We start from the raw sequence: 27,556 nt of genomic DNA, 5'->3' as shown, positions 1-27,556 counted from the left end.
TCCTGGGTTCGAGTCACTATAGGAGTAGGAGTAGGAGTAGGAGTGAAATCTTTTGATCCTCTTAAAAAAAAAAAAAAAAAGATGGGTCAGGACCATGTAATGACAAGATGTGGACAAATTATGAGAGTCACGAGGCAAGAATCTCATGAATTACTACTTTTTTGAGCATCCGGTGTTCCCATGAGAAAGAGAATTTAAGAACCCTAGCAATAACTTAACTAAGCACAACAAAAAATGTCAACTAGCAATTCTTACTATACCATGGAAACAAAGGGATTGAAGACATCACATACGTAACTTCTTTAATGATCCTCTAAAGCAATAGAAGTTGAAACAGGTTCCTCCAGAACAATGGGGAAGTTTGATATTGATGAAAAATGCCCGGAAACTTTCGACTTAAAAATCAACTAAAAAGATTGATAGGCATTAGGCAGGGATAACCCTTTTTCTTCTCTGACTTAGGTGTAGGAGCTTTAAGGCACTCTAGCCACTTTAGGGCATCTCTAATAGAATACGTATTTCAAAAAAAAAAAAAAAAAATTAACTAATTTTAGGCTAAGTTTGATCTCTAGCAGATTAGCTAAACAAAAATTAAATTTAACTTTAGCTAAAAAACCTAGCGATATTTAGCTAGAGAGGAGAGATAATTTAACTAAAACTTAAATTTAACTTGGGATTTAGGTATTTTACTGGAGCATAACTCAATAAGTAACTAGTTATATTCCAGTTTTAGTTACTTTTACCTATGCAATAGCTATCACTGTTGGAGATGCTCTTAGGTATTTATTTTTTGCATCACAATTTTTTCGAACTCAAAAGATCATTTTCATTTTTTTCAGTAGCTAGAAAAAATTCATTGCCAATTGACTTGAAAAATTGAAACCGGATTAGATGTCTAACGATATTTCTCTCCAAAATGCTCTCTCTTTCCAAAATGCTCTATACAATTTTGTCGGGAATGCTCTAATGGTGACCTATAAAATGAGGGCTTCATGAGGATTTTCTAATCAATGGTTGTGAGACACACTTTTCAATTACATTTCAGCAAATTAACCATTAGATGTTTAAGTATGCATGAGTAGATCATTTCTGAAAATTTTCTTTCAAATTGCTAATTGGTAAGATACTGAATTATATCAAATCAATGGATGAACCAAATTTGTCAAACCTGAACCTTTTATGTTTATAAATGATAAATTACCATTGTGAATGCCTTAACAATTTTTTAATTTGGTTGAAAATTAACAAAAATGATCTACACATGAATAGATATATTGATAATGGTTGATTTGTCAAAATGTGTTTGAAAAATGGGTCTCCCAACCATTTGATTAAAAAAATTTCATAAAGTTCTTATTTTCTCCGGGTCTTAAAATAAGTGGGTCTTTGACCGTAAAATAGAAAACTCTTGGGTTTTGACAATAAGAGGACTCCGACTCGTTCCTTATATACACTCCTTTCTCGTAGTCCCCCAAATACAGTCGTAGCGATAGTGTGAGCTTGATTTCTGTGTGAAGTAGGTCCTAGTAGCCCAGAATGAAGACCAAGCAAGAGAAGGAGGACCTTGTATCGGGTGCATTCACATGGAAAATCAACGACTTCTCCAAGCTCAAGGACGACAAGCTTTACTCTCAGGATTTCGTCATTGCCGGTCTTAAATGGTACCCCCCCCTTAAACCCTATATATTTTTAGTCATATTTTTACAGGGTAATAGCTTCATATGACCGCCGATGATGGGTTCAGGCCACAGTGGCTGTTGCATGTCGCAACAGGAGAAGCCCACTTCAGCAGTGAATTTCTGCTTTTAAGGAAACAACATGATATAGTTTAGGTTCTGCATTTCTTATAATTTTACAGTCATTATATATGTTGCATATGTTTTTCCCATTCTGGGTAAAAATGGGTAGCTAATTTGATACGAGATATTGTTCATTGAACCATAATATGCTCAGCACTAGTCCATAAGCCAAATAGGGGCTGCTTCTAATTTTAACATTGTGCTTTGTGACATGTGTGATTACTTTCTTACCAGCTTTCTTTGGCTTGATGGTCAGGCGGATTATTATAAATCCAAAGGGGAATGAGGTAAATCTCGTCAAGCACTTGTCAATCTATCTGGGTGTTGATGTCACTTCAAAATGGCCATCTGGGTGGTCTAAGTATGCCTACTTCAGCTTGACGGTGGTTAATCAATTTGACGGCAAGAAGTCAGTGTCGGTGCCTACGACCGGTATATGTGATATCTTCTACTGTTTATGTTCTGTTTTTCTGTGTTATGGCAAAGGCTTACTCATCAATATCAAGTCTTGATACATACACCTGTTGTTTTAGTTTTCTTTTTATGTAGCTCACTCACCAAACAATTGTCTGGAGACAATTTTTTTTTTTTTTCAGTTTCTTGTCCTGAAAGTGAACTAAATTAGGTTGACAATGTACTTAAATTGTCTTTACTTGCTGGGTCAAACTTTCACTTCCTGTAGGCTCTAAACTTATGACTTTTAGACCCAAAAAGCCCCTTATCATTGTGTGTTAAGGGCTACCATTGCACTCTGAATTCTTTTCTTTTCTATTTTTTTTTTTTTTGAAATAACCAACTTGTTTGGCTAAAGGCACTGGTGACTTGCTAATAATTTTCAAGTCTTTTCTGCATGCTTCTGTTGTTGAAGTTATATTTATTGAAAAATGTATTGCATGTTAAATAGCCATAATGTTATGAATTGGAATGGTGTCTTATACTCTTACTCTCTTAGTAATGCATTGAGCTTTTAATTGCAACTGTTAGGAGGATGTAATAAAAATGAAACTGTTGCACTCTTACATAAACTTCTATGCTGATTGGTTTACTGTCATTCGTCAACTTTGAAATGCAGGTCGTTTATTATTGTTTTGGGTATTACCTGGTGATGCACTTTTTCATTATGAATTATTCTTTTGTATTCCTTGATGTTTTGGGTCACAGGAACTATCCGACAGGAGTTCAACAAAGACCAGAATGAGTGGGGCGTTAAATCATTCATGCGTCTTAGTGATCTTTATGATCACAGTGCAGGTTATCTTGTGAATGATATATGCATTATTCAAGCCAAGGTTGATGTGCCAGTTACGTTTGATGTGCCAAGTATGGTTGATGTGCCAATTAAGATTGAGAGTCAAGGAGATGATCTTTATGCAATTAGGGAGTCCTTGAAGATACTGCAGGAACCTTCAAATGTGAATTCTGTCCAATATCCAGCCTCTTCAGCAGCTCCTGAGGCACCAAGTTCTGAAATGTTGCCTAGCTTCCAAGGTACATTAGCACTAGGTTCTGAACAAGTTGGCCTCAAACTTAATCATGGTAGATGTGCTGTACCTTCTCTAGTCAAGGAACATGGAGAAATCCCCACCATCCCTACTGGAGAGCTTATAAATTTTAGGGGACTTGGACTAATAGAGAAAGCTTTTGTTCCCCTATTAGAGGAAGTCTGTTTGTGGTATCCTTCATTGATTGAGAGCCAACACAACAAAAGTCGAATGTTTACTGAATGTGCATTCACAGCTTTGGGTCGACTCCTGCATTTTCTGCGGACAACGAAGGTTAAGGATATGACCGAAGATGCCTGTGGTCAGCTTCGACTTTTCTGGGAGGAGCTTGAAACCTTCAAATTTGGCTTGGCTTGGCTGGAACCTCAGGTACAGTCTGCTTTTGACAAGAAGAAGTTTGTGGAAAGGGCAGGGAGAGTGAAAAGACTGAAGGAGGATGTGGAATGCTTGGAGAATGAAACGAAGAGGCGGAAGGCTATGCTGACTGTTACTGAGTTAGATCTTCAGCTAGCAAAGAGAGACTTGGCAAAGGCGGAAGAAGGTTTCAACGAGATTGAAATGGATTGTAAGCTTGGTTATGGGAGGTGTTAGTCTTACTGTAGAATTTTGTTTTTGGATGCGTATCAGCTGCAGGATAGTTATGTGCAGTATAGAAGTTGAAAGTTTGCACAACTAGGACTTACGCAGGACAGGTATTGGAAAGCTTCTCGTGGTATGGGCATTATCTCCTTCCAGATCGATATTTCTACATGCAGGACTCAACACTTCAAAGATTTGTTTCAATTTATGCTTTCGTATCTTTGTGGTCCTGTGTTGGGCTATCTTGCCTTTTCTTTTGTTGGAGTCCAAGTCTATGACATTGCGGAAGTAATTTAGAGTTTAAACTGTTCAATAGGAAGACTTGCAATACAGCAATGCATTCTGCCTCTACCATATCACTTGTGCATGGGATTTTTTCTTCTGTGAGTCTGTCAGCACCAACATAACATACTTTTTATGACATTTATGTTTTTACATTTGTGAGTCTTTCGTTCCTTACATATATCAGCGAATTTTCATGACAAATGTTACGGTAGCGAAGTCAGAACAAGGAATTTGTTTGACCAACTTTTTCACATTAACCCTCCGGCCCAACCAGACCAATTGGATGGGGAGGGCCTTGAAAGTGGGAAGTCGGACTCTGAACGTTGTTTGTTCTGTTACAGTAGCAAAGTCAGAAGTCAGAACTAGGAATTTGTTTGTTATGTTAATTCTCTGATCTGCTCTTTGTACTTCTTTAGAGTTCACTAGCAGGATAACCTGCGTGATGCTGCGGGTTTAGTGTATTTTCTAAAACTGGTATTCTAAGTAAATATTTAGATATTTACATTTTAAGCAGAAGCTATTGTGCTAACCAGGCTAAGTATTTACATTTCTCAAGATATTGTTTTTTTTTTTGAGGAAAAGATAACTTCATTCATTTATCCATGGCCAGAAGACACGTACATCAAATGTTATCTTACACCAAAATCATGAATGGTATAAGCTACCAAACAAAGGACCAGTGACCCTCACTGCTAACACATGCGCTCACTTATTGAGCCTACATACAAGAGATCAAATCCTCACTACAAGCCTCTCTTGGAAAAGTAAACCTAGTCGCCTAGAGACCTCAATTGGTGTACAACTAGAGAGAACTAAGAAGTAAATAGTAAAGACGCAATTTCAAGTACTAGGCAAGGAGACCCGGGAATCAAAAGCTTCCCTTTGCCCTTATCTCGAGAATCCTCCGTCGTTACTACTCTAGAGGATTTGCTAGAGGCACGAAAGTGCGTCGTTCCCTAACAAAATTAGAGAGTAATACTAACCTAAGGTTCCCATAACAAAGAGAAGACAAAAGTAAAGTAACTTAACAAAAACACAAGGCAGGGCCCAAAAAGAACCCCAACCCAAGCTTCAGCCCAAAAAAAGCCCACAGCCAGTGCCCAAACCCAAAAGGTCAGACCAGAAGTTGGGCCGTACCCAACCCTCTCGGCCCAATCCGTAGACTGTCTCGCCGCGCCTCCACCTCCGCCTCCCAACCAGTGGCGTCGGACTTGCAACACGACCCATCGCCGCCCGACCAACGGGGAGTGACCGCGATCTCGATCCACACCAAACCGCCTCTGCCTGAGTCGAAACCAACGTCCAATCACCGTCATCAGCCAACCAACCAAAACATTCAAACCCAGCCGGCCGACCGCTGACCACCACCAGACGTTGCCCCCGCCCCTGCAAGGACTCATGCCTGCCCACTCCGATCCCGTCCCATTGCCACGACGCATCCACCACCTGCAACTGGGAGAGAGGCGGTAGAACACCCACCGATCTCAACCTCTGATTCGGAAGCACGTCTCCGAACTAAACTACCCGTCCGGCCACCCCCAACGTGCACCGGCTAGGCCAAAGGCCGTCGCCGACGCTGGAGCGCAGCTGGACAAGCATCTACGCAGCCAACGACGTTCTAGAGAGAGGGGTTCCTCTCGGCATTCTAGAGAGAGAATATTTTTAGTAGTAGAGTTTTATTATTGACCTAATATTTCTCAAGATATTGTTATTATAACCAACACTTTTTTATATGCTGTTTACAAAAATTGTTTGTATTTATTACATTTCTAGACTCAACCAACAATGTTAAATTAGGTCTTCGGAGCTGTCTTTGGTTGGTTCATATTCTGCTAACGTTTGCCACGTCTGCTGATCACTGTGAATCACAACATAGGATTAATAATTTAATAGTCATTCATCGAAGAAGGTAACAATCAGAGGCCAAAAAGATCCATGATATAAAACAGAACGGGAAAATCGTCCAAACGGTGTCTGAACTTTTTCAGACTATTAATTTTCATACCTATACTTCAAAAAATATCAAAATGGTACCTAAGTGTCTGAATCCGACCCAATTTCCGTACCTAGCAACAGTAAAATCGTTAACAGAGTTAACTTTTGAAGGATATTTTCGTCATTTTACTATTCATCATCTCCATCCTCTTCTTCTCCTCCACTGAAACCATCACCAGCACCTCTCTTGCACATCAGGAAAAACAAGCTTCTAAACAAAAACAAAACTTGTTCATATTCAAAATTCATTGTAAGTCCAAATTCATACTTTTCATGGGCATCAACTCACCCAATCCCACCACCGACCCGAACCCGGCCTCCTCCGCCTCTCTCTCCCTCAACATTCGCCTGCTCTTCTCCACCGAGAACCCCAACAAGGTCGGAATCAAGTACGGCAAGTCCAGGTTCACTGTCATGTACCGCGGCATCCCTTTGGGCAAGGCCTCCGTCCCCGGCTTCTTCCAGCAGGCCCACAGCGTCAGGCAGGTCGTCGCCACCATCGCCGTCGATCGCGCCAATCTCATTCAGGCCGACGCCGCCTATTTAATCTGCGATGCCTCCCTCAACGACCGGGTCGAGCTCCGGGTCTTGGGTGACGTCGGCGCCAAGATCCGCGTTTCTCTGTAGAGCCTTACAGCTTCTTCGAACTGCTTTAATAGTTTGGACCAATCCAGCCTCAGAAGTGCTTTTAGCAGGATCATATGATGGTTGGGCTACCCAGAGAAAGATGGAGAGGTCGAGTACAGGAATCTTCTCTGTTAGCCTTAAGTTGTATCCGGGTAGATATGAGATCAAATTCATTGTTGATGGGGAATGGCGAATTGATCCCCAATGATGATAATTGTGTTTTTGTGAAAAAAAAAAAAAAAAATTTGCTTCAAGTTTTTCAGAATTTCTCTCTGCTTGTTCTGGACAGAGAGAGCATTGTGGTTTAGTTTCTGGGTCATGGTGATTTTTAGTGTTGTATGGAAACTGAAAAAGCATCTTTGAAAAGGTGGGGAGAAATGGTATTAAAGCTTTGAATTCGGGTCAAGAGAGGTGCTGGTGATGGTTTCGGTGGAGGAGAAGAAGAGGATGGAGATGATGAATAGTAAAATGACGAAAATATCCTTCAAAAGTTAACTCTGTTAACGATTTTACTGTTTCTAGGTACGGAAATTGGGTCGGGTTCAAACACTCAGGTACCATTTTGATATTTTTTGAAGTATAGGTATGAAAATTAATAGTCTGGAAAAGTTCAGACACCGTTTGGACGATTTTCCCAAAACAGAACCTAATGTCTGATGTTGAACAGGAGACGATCATAGTATAGAAAGACATAACTCTCAGTTTATGCACTAAGAAACAGCCATTAGACACTTTGAATTACTAAAAAAAAATCATAGACAAACGTATCATTGATATGAAGCAGGGATCAATTGTATGATGCATCAGTCATCACATACAGAGCTTTTGATACAATCTCAGACCCAGGTAAAGAATCATAGGCATACCTCTCAAAAACTGAAATGGAAAATCTCTACAAAAGGTTTGACATTTAGTAAAACTATTCTTTGAATATCTAAAATCGCAGACTGACAAATGAAGCAGGGATCGATTGTATGATGCATCAATCATAAACGGAGCCTAATATGAGGGCATACAATCACAGAGACAGGTTAACAATCACAGAGGCAGAATAAGAATAAAATAGAAGGCACAATCAAATAAGGGGCAGAATATGAGACTAATACAAACACTAAAAATAGAAAATGTACATAATTTAAATAGTGTGTGTGTATATATATCAAATAAGAAGCAGAATCTACAATATATGTATATATTGAAGATTGATATGTTCGATACCTAATGCTGCGTAATACATCTCTTTATGCCTACTTGAATTTGGAGGTAAACTTGTTTCTAAAGAATATACTCGGTTCCTTTCTCCAATTAAATGCCCTGGACAAAGAAAAAAGAACGAAACAACATAAATGCAGAAATCAAACACCCCTACATGGAAGAGTAGTTATGATATGTATAACTACGTATCTCACAGTTAGAAGAGAGAAAATTGAAATCGACAGAAAGAGAGAGTCACATTTGATTCAACCATGATCTTGAAGCAAAATCTAGATTACCCACAGAGTAGTCTTCAGGTCTCCTTTGAAGATCATTAACAGTTGGGATGTGATCCACATGAATAGCCAACCAAGTAATGCCTGCAAGATTTTCACTTTACTCAGTCAATCAAAATGACCATGCTGAATAGAATGAAGGGGGAATTATTTAGGAATGCCTTCAATTTCTTTAGGATCTTATATCATATGTAAATCCCATTTAATGAGCAAACACGGTCAGGAACATCACCTTTTGATAGGCCTCTTCTTGCCAATCTGTATGTCCAGCCTGGGCAGGGGAATTTCGAGATGCTACACAATATAAAAAGAACCACAGGTGAGTTTTGCACAAAATTTTGAGATGAGAAACAAACGCTTATTAACAATCGAAGAAAATAACAAACAATAGCTACGTGCCTACGTAGGTTAGGCTCAATGGCAACTAACGAAAATAAAAATTCACAAAGTCGTAGAAACAAAACGGTAGCACAATAAGAACTCAAAAATTTTAAAAGGAGGCTCCTTCTAATTCGATCACAACCATATAAGTTCAAATAAAAAAAATGATGTTGATCAGAACTCAATAAGACAAATAGGCCTAAATGAAAAGTAAGACAGAGATTTGTAAAATTCCCACTAAGCAGTTAAGCACTGCAAGAGGAAAATACGCGTCTGCAGAAAAGAGTGCGATTTTTTTTTACGAGCACTTTTTTTTTTTGTTCTATATCTATACTATTATTAAGAGAAGAGGCTTTGTTAGCCAAAATTGAAAATTTTGACAGATTTAACCCTGAAAGATTAAAAAACTTTGACAATAAATTAAATCACAAGGGTAAATAGGACAATTATAAAATAGATTTTATTAAGAAAATTGAAAAAAAATTATCCCACAACCTCCACTTTTCTCTCCCACTATTTTCTCTCTGCAATAACTACCCATTCAATCTATTTTCTTTTGCAGATAACTTTTTTTTTTTTTTACAATTAAAATTTTTCTTACACATGCAGAGCATATGATTGCAGACTAGTGTGAATGATAGATATGGTTCAGTCAATTAATCCAGACTATATATTAATGAACTAATTGTATGTGTATGTATGCTTAATTTGAGGTTTTGCAATTCCATTGGGGATATCTTCACATATGGTGTATGAACTTTAGGCATTTCTACACTTTGGTGTACCAACTTTCATAACTATCAGAATGGTGTATCAAGTTTGCTCCAATCTTTCATTTTGGTGTACGCCGTTAAATTTTCCGTTATCTTTGTCAAAAAAAAAAAAATTCCGTCATCTTTCCTTTAGCTTTGTCAGTTTTTTTTTTTTGTAAAGATAACAAAAAATTTAACGGCGTACACCAAAATGAAAGATTGGAGCAAACTTGATACACCACTCTGATAGTTATGAAAGTTGGTACACCAAAGTGTAGAAATGCCTAAAGTTCATACACCATTTGTGATGTTTTCCCATTCCATTGTATTTGGTGGTTGAGGTATGGCTCCAGTTACCTGACCTGGTGTTTGGAGCCTTTGCTACAGCAGGATGACTGTTGTTGCATGCTCAACTATCGTTGTTGCATATGTGTAAGCTAAAATTGAGTCTTTGAAAATTTGTACCTCAGGCATGAAATTACAACAATATTTGTGCATAAACTCGGTGCTGTCTGCCCTTTCTAGATCCAAAACCTAATAGAAGTAGTTAAAGTAGAGATGATATATATATATATATATATATATATATATAGAGGGCCATTCCACTAAGGGATCCCTTTTTTGGTCTTTTCTAGGGATAGGGCATTAGACTAACTTTTCGATTACATTTTGCAATCTCAACTGTTCAGTTTTTAGGTCATAATGTATAGATCACCACTGCAAATTTTCAGTCAAATCGGTGATCGTTAAGGTATCGAACTGGATTAAATCAATGGACGAACCGAATCTGTCCAACTTGAACCGTTCATACATATAATTATAAATCACAGTTTTGAATGTCTTAATGATAATCAATTTGGCTGAAAATTTGCAGAGGTGATCTACACATTAGGACCTAAAAACTGAACGGTTGAGATGCCAAAATATGATCGAAAAGTTGATCTAATCCCGATCCCTAAAAAAGACCCAAAAAAAGGATCCCTCACTAGAAGGGCCCTGTATATATATATATATATATATATATATATATATATATATACAGGCAGGTTCTGAAGCGGACGTCCGTACTTCGCTAACGTGCGGACGTCGACTCTTCTGCGGCATTTTAGGCGGCTCGGGGCTTGCCGGGCGGAGGCTGGAGGCATCCCAGACCGTTCTGGGCAGTGATCAAGGTTGGAGGAGATCGAGGTTGCAGGTTCTGGGCAGCGACTTGACCTGCAACTGCAAGGTTCTGGGCAGCGCTGCAATCTCGTCGCCGGCGACTCCACCCGACTGCAGACTGGTCCGTCCGGCAAGCGGCGCCGCTCTGTTGCGGCCTGAGCAGAGCTACAACGTCGACGTCCGCACTTTAGCAAAAGTGCGGACGTCCTCTTTGGAACGCCTCTGTGTGTGTGTGTGTGTGTGTGTGAGATCATAAAATTAGAAGAAAACATGTTGAAAAAGGAAGAAATGTCACTTACAGCTCTAGCAACATAATTGTCATATGGACTCATATAGGATCTGCTCCAATTACATGCTACTCTATTTTAGGAATAAAAACAACAATGACAATAGTAAAGACACACAAAACCTTGGACATAGATGAAAAACTGAGCTTCTAACCAAACCTTCGAAAATTACAAACAACGATAAATCACAAAATCCAACAACTTGTGCACCCTAAAAAACGAAGCTGACCTCATCCAAAAAAATGAAGCATCAGCACTGCCTATTAAAACCCCAAACCCAATTCCTTCGCGTGTACGTGTTCGATCTTTCGGTTGATCAAAACCCCACACCCAATTCCTTCGTCTTCTGGTTCAGTGAGAAAAGAAGCAACTTTATCACTCTTTCTCGTCTTCTGGGCACACGACCTCTATTCGAAAGCAACACGTATCCCATAAACATGACTCCGTGCCATAAAAATCGTATAGCTAGACTATGCAATTCAGTAAAACATAGAAGGGCAAAAATGTTTTGCCACTATTCATATGTATAGTTATAATTTCTGGTCTGGTTTGGTACTCACTAGTCAGTAGTCACTACCAATACTTCAGCTTATTTCTTAACAAAGTCAGAACAAGGATGTCACGCAAAGTACTGTGCTTGTAATTCTGAAAACTAGAAATTGTGCCCGCACTTTGTCACGGGTTTTGGAGCTAACACAATGTTATTTAAGGACTAAATTTAAAAGTATAGAAAATATAGCTGACATGATCATTATATTAACAAAAGATAGTCTGTTAAAGATAGTGTTGGAATTTCTTTGAGAAGCTTTTAACTTCTCCTTTTGTTTATCATGGCTGCCGCTCATTCTACCATCCATAAACTTCAAGCAATTGCTTCCAATCTTACCATTGAACAATGCCTACAAATTATGGCATTGGTAAAGAGTAAGGGTGTTTTTCCATCTCAAGCAAATGGTACATGTTTATCACATTCCTCTTCTTTTCTTAATCATTGGATCATAGATAGTAAGGCAATAGAACATATTACATCCATTCCTAATTCTTTATAAAATCTTGTTCCTACACCTTCGTTTCCTCTTGTGAAATTACCTAACGGTGAACATGCTCCCATTCATTCAAATGGGGATTTTTCTTTTAATTCTAATATTCGTCTAAATGACGTGCTTTGTGCTCCAAGTTTTAAGGTTATTCTTATCTGTAATACCCCAGAAATTGGTAATTATTTTCCGAGGATTTTCCGGAATTAATTCAGTGGTTGTTGGTACGAGTACGTAGTTCGAGGATGGGGTGGAAGTATTTCGGATGAATAATTACTCGAAACGTTTTATTTTTGAGGGGTCAATGATGTTGACTTTTTATTCATTGAGTTTCTCTGAAAACTTCCTTCACGAAAGTTGTAGAGCGCGTCAATACAAGTTCGTGGACATGCGGAATTCTTAAATCGAAGTTCGTATGAGAAAGTTATGGTTAGCGGAAGTTTCTGCTATTTTGGAAATTACTATAAATAGAAGTTTCCGAAAATAAATTCATTACTTGTTATTTTCAGAAAGTTTCCATTTTTAGAATTTCCTTTTCTCTCTGTTCTCTCTCCTCAGACCTAACGAAATCTGGCCGACCCGACCCGAATTTTCAGGCCGTTTCAGACGTCCTCCGGCTAAGCCACCAACACAGATAGTTTCGCCTCCGTGTTCTGGTCCTCCCTATGGCGGTCTCTAGCGATGATTTCCACCCACGGCGGTGCTGCAAAGCGGTGACTTTGAGTGTAGTCGGACCCGGCAGGAATTCTCTCCTTCGGCGACGGCTAGGCTTGAAACAAAGCGTGTTGATGTCGTAGGAGCCTCCTTTATCGATCCTTGGTGGTAGTTTTGATCGATTTTCACTGAAAGTGGTTTAACTCAAGGTGAACAGTGATTCTCGGCTTGAGGCGGCGTTCTAGGCCGAGTTGGTTCAAGCTCCAGGTATTAAAGTTGTTATACTTGGTATTCTTGACATTTTGGACGGTTGGATTGATGTGGTTTTAAGTTTTGACCGGCGGTGGTTGTGCCTCCGCCTGTGGCGGCACTGTGATGGCTTTCCGGCCATGTAAGGAGCAGTTTCTTGTGTTATTTATCATCTACTCGCCGATATGAGCATTTCAATATATAATACGTAATTTTTGGAGATCGTATGAGCATGTTAGGGTTTTTAGCGGTTCCGAATCGTTCTATTTTCGATCCGTGAGGATCCGACTGTTCGATCGACTTGTACCTTTGACATATCCATCATTTAAGTATTCCAGAGACTTTGGGTGGTCTTGGATGATGTTTTGCCTCGATTGGCGTTACTTTCATATTTTAGTTCAAATGGGGGATTCGAACTTTAATCACTTTGTGATTCGTGCACTGAATTGAGACCGTATGTATTTAGGTACTTGATAGGCTTGTGTTGAGCGGATTGCGGTGATTGGTGCTTGTCTTGGTTAGCTTGTGAAGACGCAGCAGGATTCAGAGGTGAGTAAATCTCACGATATTCGTTATGAGCATAGTTACCCTATTGTCTTAGAGTTATTAGTTTAATCATGACTATAGTTGGTATTAGTGGCATTCCTAAGGGGATGACTATGTATGTGTCTATATATATATATATATATATATATATTTACGTGAAATATATATGTATTGGTGCATTTGTTGTGATAGGAGCAATATATGATGTATTGAGTTCATCATCGTTTGGAAATAGTGAAATTGTGTATTGAGTTGTGATTATAGAACATCATTGTTGAGGTTGCAAACAAAGATTGGAATTGAGTTCATTATTGTTTGAGACTAGTGAAATGGTGTATTAAGTTGTGATTGTAGAATTCATTTGTTGAGATACCATGAGTCTAGTATGACCATCTTAATTGGGATTTAAGATATGGTAGCTTGTGTAGGAATATCTGTGTAATGAATCGATGACATTAGTGTGATAAATCTTTGTGATGATTGTCATGTAAAGCTTGTGTAGGAATATCTGTGTAATGAATCAATGATATCAGTGTGATGAATCTTTGTGATGATTGTCATGTAAAACTTGTGTAGGAATATCTGTGTAATGAATCAATGACATCAATGTGATGAATCGATGAATCTTTGTGATGATTATCGTGTAAAGCATGTGAGAATATCTGTGTGATGACCGCTAAAATCTGTGTGATGATTTGTAGGATGATTCTTATCTGTGTGATGACCGGTGAAATCAGTGTGATGATCAGTGTGATGACTGCTCTGTAGAGGAGTTGAATTGTTATTAAGTTAACAACGATCGAGAGGATTGCTGTGATGGTCGGAGCTACCTACAGATGTCAGAGTATGGGGTTATGATGATTTCTATAACTTGAATTGTTTGTTTTAATGTAACCTCCTGAACTAAACTATACGTAGGGGTTACTATGAATTGTTTCACTTTGTTTTGAATTGTGATTGCCTTGTTTTCTTCTTGGTTTTATTTGTTGATGGTTTGATTTATCTTAAAGTCCATATTGGTAACGATTGTGCTCTGTGATGAGGATAGGAAGGTGATTCATTGATTTTCACCTTTGATGTCATGTTGATGACAAAGGCTTCCAGTGGGGAGGAAATGAGTGTGATTTTGTAATTCGCCGTAGTGCGTTAAAATGGTTTCAAACATTACTTGAGGAGGTTTTGTTTGACTGGAATTTGTGTAATTGGATACTAGGTTGAGAATCTGAGAGTTTGGTTTTAGTCACGAGTTGACCTACGTAAGCATGATATGGAAGGTTATGAAACTGATGGTTGTAGTTGTGCGTTATGTGCTTATCGTTGTTAGGTTGAGGTGACTTAAGAATGTGTTTTTGCTTTGTGGTTTTGAGTTTACTCATACAAGCTTTCATAAGCTTACTGGGTTTGTTGTGTGGCAACCCGGTGCACTATTCAATAGTGTAGGGGTTAATCCTGCAGGTCAGGGTAATCGTGGCTAAAACTGAGGTAGCGTGCTAGCAGCTTTACGGTAGGAAGCCAATTTTGTGACTTTACCGTTGTTAAGACTTCCACTTGTAGTAAGCTCTGAGGAGCATTTACTTATTATTTTTTTGTGACAATTTAATTCGTAAACTTATGTAATATTTGACTCTGCGGAGCGAGTCTGTATTGAATAGTGGGTTCAGGGCATCAGTAGGTACTTGGTTTAAAAGGAAAAAGTTTTCCAGGTTTTTTGTATTGATGGCTGAACCATCACGCATGTATAATTATGAGATTATACATTGATTTTTAATTGTGTTTAAAAAATCGGGGCATGACATTATCTCAGTAAGCAAGCTTACAAAATCTCTTAAATGTTTCATCACCTTTTTTCCTGACATGTGTCTTTTGCAGGACTTGGTTATGAAGTAGATAATCGGCTTGGGTAGGGAGCAGAACGGTCTCTATTACCTCACTCCAAATTTAGCCACTAAACCTTCACATATTTCTTCTGCCAATCATGCAATCATTTCTTCCACCTTGTGGCATCGACGTCTTAGTCATCCTTCTCCAAATCGCTTGCAATTGCTAGCCAAAACAATTCCTGGTGTTTCTTGTAGCGTAGATAAAGTATGTGATGTCTGTCCATTAGCCAAGCAAACACGTCTCTCATTCAATTTGAGTACTATTTCCACAACCAAACCATTTGCTCTCATTCATTGTGATATTTGGGGTCCTCACAAAATTGCATCTCATTCCGGTGCAAGGTATTTCTTGACAATTGTGGATGACTTTAGCAGATGTACCTGGTTGTATCTTATGCATGCCAAATTTGAAACTCAAAATCTTCTGAAATATTTTGTTGCCTTTACTGAGACACAATTCAATCAAAAGTTACAACACATTCGTTCTGATAATGGAAGTGAGTTTTTATCTATGCGTGCATTTTTTCAAGTTATTGGCATCATTCATCAGCACTCTTGCGTTTACACACCCCAACAAAATGGAGTTGTATAGAACGAAAACATCGCCATATAATCACGATTGCCCGTGCTTTCCTTTTTCAAGCTAATCTTCCATTAGAGTTTTGGGCGGAATGTGTTCTCACATCAATTTATCTTATCAACCGTCTGCCTACACCACTTTTGTCTAGTAAATCTCCATTTTAAAAAATATTTCAACATGTTCCCCAATATTTTCATATTCGTGTTTTTGGTTGTCTTGCATATGCCACTAATGTTCACCCCAAACACAAATTTTGTTACGCCCCATATCCGATTTAACCTCTTTTACTGTGTGTATGTGAATTACGGTACGTTTTACCGTTCGCAGTTATCATTTTACAGTTTAGGGGGGGTTAGAATATGACTTTTTGTTCGGGTCAAAATCTGAGAAAATTTTCTTCACGAAAGTTGTAGAGGATGTTAAACCGAGCGCGTGCATATGTGGTTCGTAAAAATCGGAGTTCGCATACGAAAGTTATACGAGAAAATGTGAAAGTTACTGTTCATGATAAAAATTATATATATATATGGAAAATTACCGAGGTAGGTTTCCATTTCCGGAAACTCACCCCAGCTCTCTCTCTTCCCCGCGCTCTCCCCCTTCCTCTTCGGGCAGCAGCTTCCTCGCTGCAATTCGACGTCGTCCGGCCGTCCCCCGGCGTGTTCCAAGCCACCACAAACTCGCCTCCTTCCCACCTTTACGCTGGTGCCCTTGATTTTCAACGATTTGGCCGGAAAAGCTCAAATCGACGTGAAGTTCCTTCCGGGTCCGATTTCGATCCTTCCGGCGATTCCATCGTTTCCGACCACCTCCGACCGCCAAAAGTGGACAGCAGGGACTCCACGAGCTGGTGAACGTTTTCCCCAACCCCTCTTGCTGAAATTTCCGGTGTAGAGGTCGAATCGAAGAGGGGATCCGAAACCCATTTCTGAGTTTTCTTCACGGGCTTAATCCAGACGTTTAAAGGTAAAATTGAGAGAAGTTGTAGTTGAGAATGTTGTTGGGTCTGTGGTTTTGCAGCTACTGTTGATTTCTGGTGGCCATCGGAGGTGGTGGCCGCCGGCGCGTGAGCCCCCACGCACCGTCACTGTGGGTGGCGCGTGGAGGTGTGTAGGGCAGTGTTTTAATTCCAGTTTTTAGGCCATTAAATTCTATAAATGTTGTAGAGCTTGTATGTGAAGTTTGGTGATTTTTGGAGAAACTTGGAATTAATTATGAATTTTTGAAGTTTAGGGTTTCGATTATCGAACTACGAGAATCCGACCGTCGGATATCTCTCGGTTCTGCCTTGGAACCTTTAAATTAACGAATTGGTATTAGTGGTATAATTTGGGTTGAATCCGAGAAGAATTAGAGAGATGTTATATGAGGATTCGATTTTGAGAATCGTATTTAATTAGAATAGTTATTCACAGAATATAATTGTGTACAGGGCGACGTACCGAGCTATTGCTCGATGAAGGAACTCGTATGCGTGATCGTCGGAATAGTACTGTGAGTGGACTTTTGTTTTAAATAATGATGCATGCAATTATTTTCAAATTATTGATTTATTTAATTATCGAGCATGATATTTTCTTTGGATTATAATTTGACATTGATTTTTCATGAGTTTCGGATATGAACTTATTATGCTCGGATTTGGATTTATGAGTTGTTTTTGAGAATATGAATTGATTTTTCAGAAATTGATTATAATTATTATTTGAAATTCTGATATTGTGATTTTCAATGAATTCTTTTCCGAGGTGATTTCCGGAATTCCATATTTATTTTCATTCGTCGATTTTAGATTTCTGAAAGATTTTCGAAATGGGATTTCGATGGAATTATTTCTTGTTTATTTATCGACTTTCAGTTTTGGCATTGGGAATGCCTCGATGATGATTTTGGAATTGGTTTTGTTTCGAATTATGGAGATACTCTTGGCGTGTGGGACACGTCGTTGGAAATTCATTTGTGAGAGTTGGGGAAGCCTTATGTATTTATGGATTTATGGTTTTCGGATTTTCTTTTGCCATACTTTGGGTGACTATTATCATTGCTAGCATTGATCTTCCGCCTTTGTGGCGAGGTGATGGGATCACCGAAGCCCGTCCGCCTTTGTGGCGCTGGTTACTGTCTTTGTGACAGTAATGCTGAAGCCCAGTATCCTAATCGCTACACATAGTGGCGTGTGGGTATATAACGGGAGTATATGGGAGTACTGTAGCCTGGGAGGCTATCACCCGAGCCTGAGTGGCTTATTCGTGTGGCTATCATCTTCCCCTACTCATTATATTATTGCTGGGCTAGCGGGGTCTAGTCTGATTCCCTTAACCAGCGGGGCTGGTCTTATTTTCATGAGTATCAGAGTTCTTTACTCTTTGCTTGGTTGTGGCTAGCGGGGCTAGTCGGTTTTCTTGAGCTGAACTAAAATTGTTGTGTTTCTTTAAATTGTTGCATGCATCGGGTTTTTAAAGAGATAAATGTGGGAAAGTATGAAATCTTTTTTCTTTTTAAATTGTTTATTTTTGTCCACTCACGCTAACGTTTTCATGTACTTTCCCCTGGGCCCTTCGGTTTCAAATGCCCAGTTTGCAGGCGAAATTAGTTGAGGTCGGGCGTACATGGAGTCGAGGCATAGCCAACAGCATTGCTTCCGCGTACTCATTCTATTTCTGTTTTCTTTGTTACCTAGTGGATTAGTATTGCTCTGATAACCTATGGGATTAATATTGTTTTTGGGTTGAGACTGATATTTGTGAAATTGGAGTTGTGATTTGGGGAGCAGATGGCTCCAGGAGATTAAGGATGGATGATTTAGAAGTGTAAATGTTTTCCTACAGGTTTTGGGTAGCCTACTTTTAGGGGAAGTTCCGCCAAATTTTTGGTAGAATTTCTTCTAAAGTGGGCCCCGCAAGGCCACTTCGGATTTCGGGGTGAAATCTGGGGGCGGGTCCTGTCAAATTTGATCCTCATGCTCATAAATGTATATTTGTTGGATATCCTTTCGGTCAAAAGGCATATAAACTTTATGATCTAACTACCAAAATTTTTTTTACTAGTAGGGATGTTGTTTTTCATGATGATATCTTTCCTTATAAGCAAGATTCTCCTAATCTTTCTCTGCAGCTTCATGATGCAGTGCTTCCTAATGTGATTCCTGAAAATGATATCCCTCAAGAACCCTTGTCTGCATCTAGGGTTTCTCCCATTGAACACACCCTTCCTCAAGTTGACAATTCTTTATCTCCAGATGTCTCGTCTGACCATAAGACTCATCCCAATGATCAGACACCTCCATCACCATCTTCACATCATTCATCCCCTTCACTTGACAACTCTTCACCTTCATCACCATCTTCACCTCCTTCTTCTCCTCCAATACCTAATGAGGATATTGTCCCTGCACTTCGCCGCTCAGAACGCGTTAGAAAACCAAATGTCAAACTAAAAGATTATGTTTGTTCTCATGTTGTGTTGCCTACCCAGGAGGATTCATCGTCTTAATTTGTAGCCATTTCAATTTTTATTTTTTAATTTTTGGTATCAATTAATCTTGGCCTTCCATTTTGAATCGAGTTAATGAGGAGTGAATCAGAGCCGCTCATTTTGGATAGTGAAAGGTGGGGCCCAGCCTTCTTCCCTTAAGCCATTTTGGCTTTCTACCTTCATTCCTTAGAGCATCTCCAATGGAGTTTTCTTTTAGCTTGTGTCAAATTCAAATTTGACATGTGACATGGCAACGTTCAGTTTTGCCTAATCTTACTCCAACCGATATGTCAAAATTGTATGTTATTTTAATATATTTTATTCTATTTATTTTGTTTTTTTCTTTTTCAGATCTCATCCTCATCTCTTTCGCTGCTTCTTCTGTTTCTTTCAGTATCTTCTTTCTTTTCTCTCTCTGTAATCAAGTCCAACCCATCTACCCATTGATCAATCTTCCTTTCTATAATCAAATGGTACCCAACTACGATCTTCTTTACTCTTCTCTTTGTTTATGTTTTCTGCAAAATTTTCCATCCAACCTGCAATTACATTAAAACTAGTTCTCTCACAATTCAGGCATGCCCTTTCCTGTTTTGGCATCATACGTCTTCTCTAACACAAGATTCATAGGAGTATCCTTTGGACCAGATGCAACCAAATCAAGTGGTACCCGACTATTCTTCCCAAATTATTGATCAATGAAGGCCCAAATCAATCAAAATCTACGTGATTCTCAGCTTTATGTTCTACGCCTTCACGAATTCCAGATCTCAAATTGCCATTCCATGAAAGCCCAGAAGGATTCATGAAGGTTTTTTACAAGTTGCTTTGGTCTGGGTAGGATGAGTGAGAGAGAGAGAGAGAGAGAGAGAGAGAGAGAGAGAGAGAGGAGATCGACATATCCTCTTCTATTTCTACTTTCTTCCTCCATCTTCCTTCCCACTAGGATGAACTATTCTTATACTTACTGAGATTGATTGCTTTTTCCTACTAGGATGAGAATGATGAATCTGGGTGTTCTAAGATAGTTGTTCTAATTGGTGATTTTATTGGGTCAGATTGTATTTGCTTGGGTTTAAGCAATTGGGTCAAAGAATTGGGTTTAAGCAGCTGCAAAGAACTGGGTTTCTTGCAAATCGATCATTGCTATAAACTGGATTTGTTGCAATTGGGGAATGGGTTTTCAAAACTCGAATTTGTTGTACAAGTTTAGAAGCTTATTGAGATTGGGGAAATTTGATTTGGCATGGGTTTTCTAAGAACAAGTTTTGAAGGCTGCTATCACACTGGAAGTCTGGTTCTGGGTATGATTTTGGGTAAGAAGAAAGAGAGAGAGAAGAGAGAAAAGGAGAGAGAAAGAATAAAAAAAGAAAAGACAGAAGGGTTTGGATTTGTCAAATTTGACAAATTGGTTTGATATGTCAAATCTATTGGATTTGACAGATCTATTGGAGTTGAGTTGCTATGTCATTTCCTACCGTTGCCTTGTCCATCTAGCAAAAGACTTATCCGTTGGAAATGGTTTTAGTCATTTTGACTCAAGGTATGGCTCAAAAGCCATTTTGACACCCTTTTGATTTGGGTTGGAGATGGTGAAACAAAAGCCCCTTAGTCATTTTGGCTTTTGACTCCATTGTTGGAGATGCCCTAATGCACTTCGCTCCAAAAGCTCCGATACCCCCAGCTGCCTTTCAGTATGAGAAGCCTCCATCAAGGTCAACATCTACTCTTGCGATATCAGGCTTATCCATCACAATCAATATCACCAAAAACTGGGTAAAATTTGGCTCTCATAGAATCACTTGATTTAATCAATCTTTTGATTCTCTCTCATTCTATTATATATGTGTGGGCTAAATACTGTTTACCACCCTGTGGTATGGACCTCACATCAATTCAGTCCCTCGACTTTCAATTTCATCAAAAACACCCCCGAACTATCATTTTCTCGTCCAATAGGTCCTTCCGACTCAATTCCGTCTAAATTGGACGTTAAGTTTGACTTTTGAGGGCTAAAATGGTCATTTCAACATAAAAAATTAAAAAAAAAAAAAAAATTTCTGTTTTTTAGTTTTTTTTATTTATTTATTTTATTTCTGTTTCTTCGTTTTATTTATTCATTTATTTATTTATTTTGTCTTCAACCTATATACCACAAGTTATAATAGGTTTATAAAAACAAAAAAAATACTCTAGGTAGTTGAAAGCCGCCAGCTGGTCTACGATATTTGTGACATATCTCCAATAAAGTGAAGAATTTAGGATATATCCCCAATAAAGTGAAGAAATATCTGTAAAAAATAATTTTACACTTTATCTGTAAATAAATATCTGTAAAAAATGATTTTACACAAATATTTCTTCACTTTATTGGGGATATAAAGATATTTACAGATAAAGTGTAAAATCATTTTTTACAGATATTTCTACACTTTATTGGGGATATATCATAAAATTCTTCAATTTATTGGAGATATATCACAAATATCATAGATCAAAAATGATTTTACACAGATATTTCTTCACTTTATTGGGGATATACAGATATTTATTTACAGATAAAGTGTAAAATTATTTTTTACAAATATGAGTTTTTCCATTTTTATTTGCTTCCCCGCTGTGATCGAATGAGAATGGATAAGAGGCCTATTTCTCAAATATATGTTTATCAATACTAAATAACTAAATATCTTAATTTGATTAATTAGAGACGAATATTTTTTTAACTATTCCATATTTAATATTTCCTTTACTATTTTTTAATAATGTTTTTTGATATTTTACTATATAAAAAATAAAATAAAAATAAAACTATATAAATTCTAAATAAAATATTTTAGTACATGGTTTTTTATTTCTAGATATTTATTTTCTTCACTTTATTGGGGATATATCCTAAAATTCTTCACTTTATCAGAGATATATCACAAATATCGTAGATTAGCGAGCGGCTTTCAACCACTTAGAGTATTTTTTTTTGTTTTTATAAACCTATTATAACTTGTGGTGTATAGGTTGAAGACAAAATTAAAAAAAAAAAGTAAAAAAATTAAATAAAAAAAATAAGAAACAGAAAAAAAAAAAACTAAAAAACAGAATTTTTTTTTTTTTTAATTTTTTTATGTTGAAATGACCATTTTAGCCCTCAAAAGTCAAACTTAACGTCCAATTTAGACGGAATTGAGTCGGAGGGACCTATTGGACGAGAAAATGATAGTTCGGGGGTGTTTTTGATGAAATTGAAAGTCGAGGGACTGAATTGATGTGAGGTCCATACCACAGGGTGGTAAACAGTATTTAGCCCTATATGTGTTTTGCTGATACTTTGTTCATGTCTTGAATTTAATGATTTAACAAATTGGTTTTCTTTTTTATACAGATTAATTTGGTTCCCACCAAACCGATCGGAAGCCAGACGACCGGAACCAGCGGTCTCCGAAAGAAGGTATGTATCTATCTTTCATTGTTTTTGTTGTAGCATTTTGTTGAAATGAAGAAAATTGTACGTGATTCGAGTAAGCCAATTGGTTTAAGCATGCCTAGATGAATAGTGTTTATATATGCAGTCAATTCAATCATCAACGGCTAAATGGATACAATAGTTCATCAATTTCATACAAGTGAAGACAAAGAAAGTTTCTTTATGATCAGAACCCAGAGCCCATTTTCCGGATTGTTTTCATTTGCTACCGCTTTCGCTTGATCTTTGATTTGTTTTGAGGGATTTGATTGTGTGTGGAGCTCTGTTTGGTTAGTGGCTAAGTGAAGGAATAGGAAAAATGAAATCTTGTGTACATACCTCCAACAATATGGAGTATTTGCTACATCACCAAGCATAATTAACACCCACTTTGGGACACCCACGAGACATGGCAAGGCCCAACCGAGACATGCATCGTGTAGCCCTATGTTCAAGCTACGCTACGGTATCCGGAAGTCGCAAATCCGCCACCGGGAAGCCACCTTCCCGCCCTTGCAAAGTTGCCTCCACAAACTAGGCATTTCTACACTAGAATAGTTTCTACACTAGAATAGTTGTTACTTGTCCCACATCGAAAACAATGTAAAGGAGATGGCTTCCTTCACCTATGAAAGGAACTCTCCTCCCACTTAAACACCATTCATTCCACATTCATCCATCCCATTACATCTCTTGTAATCCCCTTGGGCCGCAAGGCTCAACACACATAGTTAAACATTCAAGTGGACGTAGTCTCCCGCTCATGCGGAGGCGAACCACTATACTTCGCTTGTGTCGCTCTCTCTCTTTACTTATAGTTAATTAGGATCCCCACGGATCCAAGCATTAACATTGGCGCCGTCTGTGGGAAGCCGTCACACAAAGGCTTTGTCACGTACCATTGAGTTAAGTCATATTAACCGAGCTCAAAATAATTTCTTTCTTTGAGTCATATAATTGAAATTCTTAGCGGTAACTTGTGCCATCGGGACCGGTCAACGCCCAACGCCCGGCGGGGTCGGTCAACGCCCAGCGGGGTCGGTCAACGCCCGGCGGAGGCGGTCAACGCCCATTAGGGGCCGGTCAACGTCTGGTCAACGCCAGCCAAAATAGGTCAACGCTGAACCTTAAAAAAAAAAAAAAAAAAAAAAAAAAAAAAAATCTCTCTGGTGCCAATTCTCTCTGGACACCCAGAGAATTATTTTGGCCACCCTCCTTCTTCTTCGCTGCATCAAGCCGCCAGCAGCAGCTCGCACAACACCATCACCTCCGCCGAACTTACTCAGCGGCACCGCCGAACTCCTCCTCCGCTGAGTTCCGCTCCGCCGAACTCCACCTCCACTGAGCTTCGAATTCCGCCGACCTTCCACCTCCGCTGGACTGTTCACCGCTGAGCTTCACCTCCGTCGGCAGGCCTCCGCCAAGCGAGTCCTCCAGGTTTGCCATCTCCGCTGAGCTCTGAGCTCCGCCCAACTATCCTTCTCCGCTCCGTCAGCAACCTCCGCTGACCACACACCTGTGGCCGTGCTCCGCTGGGCACCACCGCCGGCAGGCCAATACACGCCGCTACTCTGCCAAGGAGCCAACAACGAAAGTTCTCCGCCGAAGAACAATATCTGCCAAGGCAGCACTGACCCGAGATTCTTCCGCTAGCCACCTCCGCCGGTTAAAGATCCGTCAGCGGCACCGCTAGGGAGTGGCTTCGTCAGTGGCAGCGTCGACATATTTCTCCAAACTCCGTCAGCGGCAGAATTCCTCCGCTAACTCTTGATCAGCCAGCGGTACTCGCAAGTTTGCTCCGTTAGACAGCATCAGCGGACACCCACCCGGTCTGCAGCGACGTTCCCAGTTCTGCCAGCGCTACATCCTCTCTCAGGAGAACAGAGATGACGAAAGCTAAGCTTCTCTCATTTAAACACTCATGAATACATGCAAACCATGCCTCTGTTTTAAAAAACTCGAGTTTTCTGAAGTCAAGGAACGCATGCCTCTTAGTTTGCTGCCACCGCTTAAAAGCATGATGCAATTGTCAATACATGTGTACTTGGGTTCCTGTTCTAAACACTGACCATGTCTATTGCATGGCTATGGCCCGCGTCCCAACCAAGTATAACATGCTTTATGTATGCTACTGTGAGACCATAATCATGCAAGTCAATGCATAATTATACATATAATTTTCAAAGTGCATAATTCGCAAAGACCATAATTATGTATGCTGCTTTAGTATTCAATATCATATACAGCCAACTGCATCCAGTATGTCAAGCATTCTCACCATCCATGCTGCTATGCCATTCATATGCAATATGCACGGTCACCTAGGCCTCACATGATATGTACTGCACACTTTCATCATAATACTTGATTACTAAAGCATGTCCCATAGCATCAGACACAGGGCACCGAGACTACCATCTTGTATCCTTCTGGAAACTAACTTAATTGCATAGCTATTGGGCGTGTAACAACACATGTCAGTATATGAAACGCTTCGCTCACCTACCCTATAAGCATCTGACAGGGCGTCACTTGTAACCACACATATACTACGTATTCATGTCTCTGATTTTATGCAGTCATTTAGAACCCAACTATCCAAGTATGCCGCTTATTCTTCCAGCAAGAATAAGTCCAAATACTCATAAATACTTATGCAAACTCATTACTAGTGATTTTACAAACTCATGTACTAATCACCTACTTTATTTCATGGAGACATAATCACCGATCACCTCTCCAACGAATGAAATCATCACCCTTCTACTAAGGAACTTCGCCGGAGCAACGGAGCGGTCATGCTTGGACAACTCCAACATGATTTGGGTACTTATATCAATTCTAATTCCAACTCGCTCCAAATCGGCATAAGATAAGTAACTATACCTTATCTTTTACGCTCTTGCAATTAGAGCTACTACCATGCCAATACCATGCTTTTACTACTTCTAAGCATGCCTATAATATATCACACTTGATATGCTTTTACATGCTTCCATAAACTTTTGAGCATGCCTAAAACATTTCGTAGATTTGGCAACGCTTTCTAGGTCTCACATACTAGATATGCCATGCTTCACATACCGATCTCAAACAATCTCTACGCATGTTTACAATAATGCAAAAATGATATTAGCATCCCCATTACAAGTACATGCTATATACATATGCCATGTTTCTATTTAATTGCAACCAAATTAAATAAACATGGGACGCTCATACAAAATATTATTACTTGCTCTATGTGTTCATCATTTTTCATTCAACCGCCAAGCGGTAAGGCAACGCCTCATAATGACAATGACCGCTACGCGGCATTGCAGTCAAGTTTCTCCTATGAGAAATAGCAAAGGGACTAGTTAACACAGCCCACGGCAGCCATTGATCCGGCAGTTAACCCCGACGCTTGGGTATCAAAGATTGGGCTCGCTACCCAACACCCTCTGCTCCGCGCAGCTCCCCTCATCAAACAATTTTCTGACCATCCGGAGGTCTATAGCCAGGAGTGGGGGACTCCTCGCAGGGCCTAGCAGGGGCCCACCCGAAAGGGCAAAAGCGTTCGCTCCAACCAATTCTAGATGGACGACGCACTCGCACTAATTATGCTTGATATACGGCACAAAGCTACGCTTTGGTATCAACCCGCCAGAACACCCTCCTTGACTGGGGACTTCGGGGACTTGTACATACAGCCCGGCATAATTAGCAACGGTCACGCTCATGCCTCAGGGCATCACCTCAAGCTACCCGTTAATGCCTCATGGCAACACCGAGCTTCCCGCTCATGCCTCAACGGCAACCGCTCTTCGCGCTCGTGCCTCAGTGGCACCGCCGAGCTCTTCGCGCTCGTGCCTCAGCGGCACCTCCGAGCTCTTCGCGCTCGTGCCTCAGCGGCACCGCCGAACTTTTCGCGCTCGTGCCTCAGCAGGCACCGCCGATCTTTTCGCGCTCCGCCGAGCTTCCGCTCATGCCTTCCCGGCACCACGAGCTTCTGCTCATGCCTTCCCGGCACCACGAGCTTCCGCTCATGCCTTCGCGGCACCCCGAGCTTCCGCTCATGCCTTCGCGGCACCCCGAGCTTCCGCTCATGCCTTCGCGGCACCCCGAGCTTCCGCTCATGCCTTCCCGGCAACCCTTGAGCTTCCGCTCACGAGCTTCCCGCTCATGCCTTCTCGGCACCCCGAGCTTCCGCTCATGCCTTCCCGGCACCCACGAGCTTCCGCTCACGAGCTTACCGCTCATGCCTTCGCGGCACCCTTGAGCTTCCGCTCATGCCTTCCCGGCACCACGAGCTTCCGCTCATGCCTTCGCGGCACCCCGAGCTTCCGCTCATGCCTTCGCGGCACCCCGAGCTTCCGCTCATGCCTTCGCGGCACCCCGAGCTTCCGCTCATGCCTTCGCGGCACCCCGAGCTTCCGCTCATGCCTTCCCGGCAACCCTTGAGCTTCCGCTCACGAGCTTCCCGCTCATGCCTTCTCGGCACCCCGAGCTTCCGCTCATGCCTTCCCGGCACCCACGAGCTTCCGCTCACGAGCTTACCGCTCATGCCTTCGCGGCACCCTTGAGCTTCCGCTCATGCCTTCCCGGCACCCTTGAGCTTCCCGCTCATGCCTTCCCGGCAACCCTTGAGCTTCCCGCTCATGCCTTCCCGGCAACCCTTAAGCTCCCCGCTCATGCCTTCCCGGCAACCCACGAGCTTCCCGCTCATGCCTTCCCTGCAACCCTTGAGCTCCCCGCTCATGCCTTCCCGGCAACCCACGAGCTTCCCGCTCATGCCTTCCCGGCAACCCACGAGCTTCCCGCTCATGCCTTCCCGGC

The 27,556-nt window shown here is 40.4% G+C and overlaps 1 protein-coding gene and 1 long non-coding RNA gene across 2 annotated transcripts; both read left to right on the top strand.

Moving 5' to 3' along the window:
- Positions 1–1,460: 1,460 nt before the first annotated feature.
- LOC133745562 (ubiquitin C-terminal hydrolase 12-like) lies at positions 1,461–4,510 on the top strand. The gene is made up of 3 exons (XM_062173652.1): positions 1,461–1,661; positions 2,056–2,231; positions 2,961–4,510. The coding sequence occupies exons 1-3, from the start codon at positions 1,537–1,539 to the stop codon at positions 3,890–3,892; spliced, it is 1,233 nt and encodes a 410-aa protein (XP_062029636.1). The 5' UTR covers positions 1,461–1,536; the 3' UTR covers positions 3,893–4,510.
- Positions 4,511–20,488: 15,978 nt separating this feature from the next.
- On the top strand, positions 20,489–22,987 carry LOC133743054 (uncharacterized). The gene is made up of 3 exons (XR_009862915.1): positions 20,489–21,054; positions 22,658–22,723; positions 22,845–22,987. It is a non-coding gene; the product is annotated as an uncharacterized LOC133743054 (long non-coding RNA).
- Positions 22,988–27,556: the final 4,569 nt, after the last annotated feature.

The sequence above is a fragment of the Rosa rugosa genome, chromosome 4 (genome assembly GCF_958449725.1).
Source record: "Rosa rugosa chromosome 4, drRosRugo1.1, whole genome shotgun sequence".
Taxonomy (NCBI): Eukaryota; Viridiplantae; Streptophyta; class Magnoliopsida; order Rosales; family Rosaceae; genus Rosa; species Rosa rugosa.
The sequence above is the reverse complement of the archived record's forward strand: the minus strand, read 5'-3'. Positions and strand labels throughout refer to the sequence as shown.

Bases quoted from the DNA above. Each gene is read 5' to 3' on its own strand.
- LOC133745562 (XM_062173652.1), top strand. From the start codon at position 1,537: ATGAAGACCAAGCAAGAGAAGGAGGACCTTGTATCGGGTGCATTCACA. The intron at 1,662-2,055 runs GTACCCCCCCCT...CTTGATGGTCAG, and splicing joins GTCATTGCCGGTCTTAAATG to GCGGATTATTATAAATCCAA. The intron at 2,232-2,960 runs GTATATGTGATA...TTTGGGTCACAG, and splicing joins AGTGTCGGTGCCTACGACCG to GAACTATCCGACAGGAGTTC.